General features: G+C 41.6%; 1 protein-coding gene across 1 annotated transcript; it reads left to right on the top strand.

Annotated features, from left to right (window-relative positions):
- The first annotated feature begins 390 nt into the window (after window positions 1–390).
- On the top strand, window positions 391–1335 carry LOC103676354 (olfactory receptor 7D4-like). The gene has a single exon (XM_008705518.1). It carries the CDS (start codon window positions 397–399, stop codon window positions 1333–1335), a length of 939 nt encoding a protein of 312 aa, XP_008703740.1. The 5' UTR covers window positions 391–396.
- The last annotated feature ends 3156 nt before the right edge of the window (window positions 1336–4491 follow it).

The following is a 4491-nucleotide window of genomic DNA, read 5'->3' as shown; positions in this document are numbered from 1 at the left end:
TTGAGTTGAAAACCCCATCTTAATCACTATGATAGGGTTATTAGAATAAAGGAAGTTATCAAAGAAAAGACCGTAAATGTCTTCATTATTTTGGAAGATCATACCAAAGAATAAATCGGTTTATATCCACAGATTTGAATAGAAGAATTAGAACTAGTGAGTAGCAGATAAAAAGAGAAAGATTTCTGCTAAGTTAAAGATAGTCTGAATGATTATGCACATTTAAAATGGAAATGGGCTATCACTTCAATGAGTGGATCACCCGGCATTGGAAGTCCTAATGAAGGGTAAAAGATATGCATGCAAAATGGGATCAAAAGTGAATACTGGAAGGCGCCAGCTGGCTGTTCATTGAAGGCTGCTTTTGCCTCCTTCTCCAGCAAACGCACCAGCTACATGGGAGCCCGAAACCAGACAGAAGTATCAGTATTCCTCCTTCTGGGCCTCTCAGAAGATCCAGAACTGCAACCTCTCCTCTTTGGCTTGTTCCTCTCCATGTATCTGGTCACTGTGCTGGGAAACCTGCTCATTATCCTGGCTATCCTCTCTGACTCCCACCTCCACACCCCCATGTACTTCTTCCTCTCCAACCTGTCCCTCGTTGACATCTGTTTCACCTCCACCACCGTCCCCAAGATGCTGCTGAACATCCAGGCACATAGCAAAGACATTTCCTATATAGGCTGCATCACTCAGGTGTATTTTTTTATGGTTTTTGCTGGAATGGATGATTTCCTCTTGACAGTGATGGCCTATGACAGGTATGTGGCCATCTGCCACCCCCTGCACTACACTGTCATCATGAACCCACGACTGTGTGTCCTCCTGGTTCTGATTTGTTGGCTCACCATTTTCTGGGTCTCCCTGATTCATATTCTACTGGTGGGGCAGCTGACCTTCTGTCCAGGCACGGAACTTCCACATTTCTTCTGTGAACTGGCTCAGATTCTCAAGGTGGCCTGCTCTGACACCCTCATCAATAACATCTGCTTGTATGTTGCCACTGCCCTGCTGTGCATGTTTCCTCTTACTGGGATCCTCTTCTCTTACTCTCAGATTGTCTCCTCCTTAATGAGGATGTCCTCCACTGAGGGCAAGTATAAAGCATTTTCCACTTGTGGGTCTCACCTCTCTGTGGTCTCTTTGTTCTATGGAACAAGCCTGGGGGTCTACCTCACATCCGCTGTGACCCATTCTTCCCAGAGAAGCTCGGTTGCCTCAGTGATGTACACTGTGGTCACCCCCATGCTGAACCCCTTCATCTACAGCCTGAGGAACAAGGATGTAAAGGGGGCCCTGCGAAGGCTCTTCAGTAGAGCAGCCTCGTGTTCATGATGGGCCATTGACCTCAGAACCAAGTGGATATTGTGGGCTGCAATTCAAATGTGAACTTAAATTTGTCTTTTTCTCTTCTAATAGACATGTTTGATTTATCTGATTCCCAAAGTGCCCGTGACTTCCCTTTTATTTGTTTTTGTATTAGTCTCTCCTCAACAGCTCCCTCCATAGTCTTTTTTTACTTTTCTTCTCTATATACTGTCCATAAAGTTCCATGTTTGGCCAGCTTTCTTACAGCCATTCTCAAGATTTCTAACTTTAGGCTTAAAGTACTTATCATATCAAGTGCTTCTGTGGTTGCCCCCAAAATTATCCTCTAAAACATTCATGTGCTTCACCCTCATTTGTTGGTGTCCTTGTTTTCCCCACAAGAAATGGAATGAGATCATACATGGTCATACCAAAGTGTGTACCATATCAGAACTGTGCCTGTTCGTTCCTTCACATGTTTGACTTTGCATCATCTTGAAAAAATGTCCTGGAGACATTTCCTCTCATTCACCCCACTTCTCAAAAGAAGAGAGTGAGATTGAGTTGGCCTATAACATGTTAGCTGTCATGGAGTTTCTTTTTTTTTCATAATAATATTTTTATTATATTATGTTATTCACCATAAAGTACATCCCTGGTTTTTGATGTAAAATTCGATAATTCATTAGTTGCGTATAACACCCAGTGCACCATACAATACGTGCCCTCCTTACTACCCATCATGAGCCTATCCCATTCTCCCACCCCCCTCCCCTCTGAAGCCCTCAGTTTGTTTTTCAGAGTCCATAGTCTCTCATGGAGTTTCTATTCTACTTTTTATATGAACAGTGATGTGATTTTCAACTTCAAAATAGGAATCTAGATTTCTATGATTATATTCATAATATACTGCCTAAGAACACTAAGGTGTAGCTTCATTCTTTGTGATCCTTTCACCTTTCCTTCCTTCCTTTCATTCCTTATTTTACTTGATTTTTATTTCCTATACATGCAATTTTAAGATACACCCTCTAAGATCCTAAAACATGTAATAATGAATACATTAAAATTAAGAGTTATTCTCTCACATGGTTTAATTTTTATTTTCTGGAACTCTCTGAGGGTGCCATTAGGAATGGTAGTTACACACATGTGGAATGTGTTCAGAACTTAGCTCATTTGAGAAGAATGTTGATAGAACTGAGTGTTCAGTGAAGGTTGGATTAGTAGATGCTGTCCACATTTCTCCCACATTCCCTGGGATCCTCTCACCATGTTCACTGCATGACTGCCAATTACCAGCCCCAGTCAGCACCAACTTTTCCCAATAGGCCCAAAGTGCCAGGGAATTATGCCCGCACCAAGACAACCCTTGATGGAGAGCTATGGGGTTTACCATGTCTTTCACCCATTAGCTGGGATAATTCTGAGGTTTGTATTTTGTAGCATTTTCCGGAATTTCTCCACAGGATGAGGACTCTGCTCATTTCCTGTGTTAGCTGACTTAATATAAACTTAATTGGATGTATTTTCTTCCATGTGTCACTTCTCCTCTCTCTCACCCATGTTCCAATGCTCCTTGTTCCTTCCAATAAAGTGCTTGCACATAAATCCTTGGCTTGGCATCTGCTTCCCTAGGAACCCAAGATAAGACAAGTTGTAAAGCCTATAATGTATCAAGACAATATCCTGAAAGGAGAAATTTTTGGAGAAAAAAAAAAGGAACTAATTATCGGGAACATAGTTAGGACTGCAAAATTACACAAAAATTAAAGTTTGTTAGAGAGAAAAGACTTATTTGATGTGGCTTCAATTCACTTTGATTCCATTAAGTCTAATCCAATGTGAATTTATTTTTTGCCGTGTACACATTGAGGAGGGAGCCAAATGATTACAAAACAGAGTGGCGAGCATAATAGTATTGGCGTGTCATAGATCCTGTTGAAAACAAAGGTAAAAGTTTTCAACCCACCTTGAGGATTTCAAAAAAAAAAAAGCTCTTTAAATTTTTACATTTAAACATATCTTTATTGGGGCACCTGGGTGGCTCAGTCAGTTAAGCATCTGTTTGATCCCAGAGTCCCGGGATCAAACCCCAAATCAGGCTCTCTGTTTCCTCTTGTAAGAACCCTGATGATTACATTGAGCCGCCCAGATAATTCAGGGCATATTTCCCATCTCAAGATCCTTAACTTAATAATACTTACAAAGTGCCTTTCGTCATCTAAAGGAACACATTCACAGATTCTGGGGATTAGTGCACGGACATCGTTGGGAGGTTATTATTCACCTTACCACGGGAGACACGTGAGTTAGAATTTGCCAACAATTGGTTGATAAGGTCTTGAGCTGAGAATGTGGAGAGTCCGTCACAGCACTCTTTGCTGGTTTTCAGTGGACACGATCATCTCATGGTCCTGTCTCGCATAAAGATAAGGTTGCACTAGGCAGGTGTGCTTAGGTGACAAATGATAGAAGAGAATTTCCTGATTCATCTGAGCATAACTGAGCAGAGGCTCAGCTGGACACTGGGGCTCAAACACCATGAGGATTTCCTTTCAGGTTATCAGCTTTGTTTTATCAAACTGGCCACTTTCAAACAGAAAGAGACACAGAGACTAGCAGCTCTCACAACTCACACCTCGCAGCTGTACTATTTAAGAACTGGAATTACTTTGGTTACTCATGTGCCAAAGAAGAAGAAGAAGAAGGAGAAAGGAGGAGGAAAAGGAGGAGGAGGAGGAGGAGGAGAAGAAGAAGAAGAAGAAGAAGAAGAAGAAGAAGAAAGGATTAAGGAGATGTGGTCCATATATACAATGGAATATTAGCCATTAAAAAAAACGATTTCTCAACATTTGCTGCAACATGGACGGGACTGAAGGAGATAATGTTAAGCGAAATAAGTCGAACATAAGAAGTAGGAAGATCAATAGGAGAAGAAAGGGAAGAAGAAGAGGGGCGGTAAACAGAAGGGGGAATGAACCATGACAGACTATGGACTCTGGGAAACAAACTGAGGGCTTCAGAGGGGAGGGGGTGGGGGATCGGGATAGGGTGGTGATGGGTATTAAGGAGGGCATGTATTGCATGGTGCACTGGGTGATATATGCAAGTAATGAATCATGGAACTTTACATCAAAAACTAGGGATGTACTGTATGGTGACTAACATAATATAATAAAA

Source organism: Ursus maritimus, unplaced genomic scaffold, assembly GCF_017311325.1.
Source record: "Ursus maritimus isolate PB19 unplaced genomic scaffold, ASM1731132v1 scaffold_14, whole genome shotgun sequence".
Classification (NCBI taxonomy): Eukaryota; Metazoa; Chordata; class Mammalia; order Carnivora; family Ursidae; genus Ursus; species Ursus maritimus.
The sequence above is the reverse complement of the archived record's forward strand: the minus strand, read 5'-3'. Positions and strand labels throughout refer to the sequence as shown.

Excerpts from the sequence above, each read along its gene's own strand:
- LOC103676354 (XM_008705518.1), top strand. The coding sequence starts at position 397 with ATGGGAGCCCGAAACCAGACAGAAGTATCAGTATTCCTCCTTCTGGGC.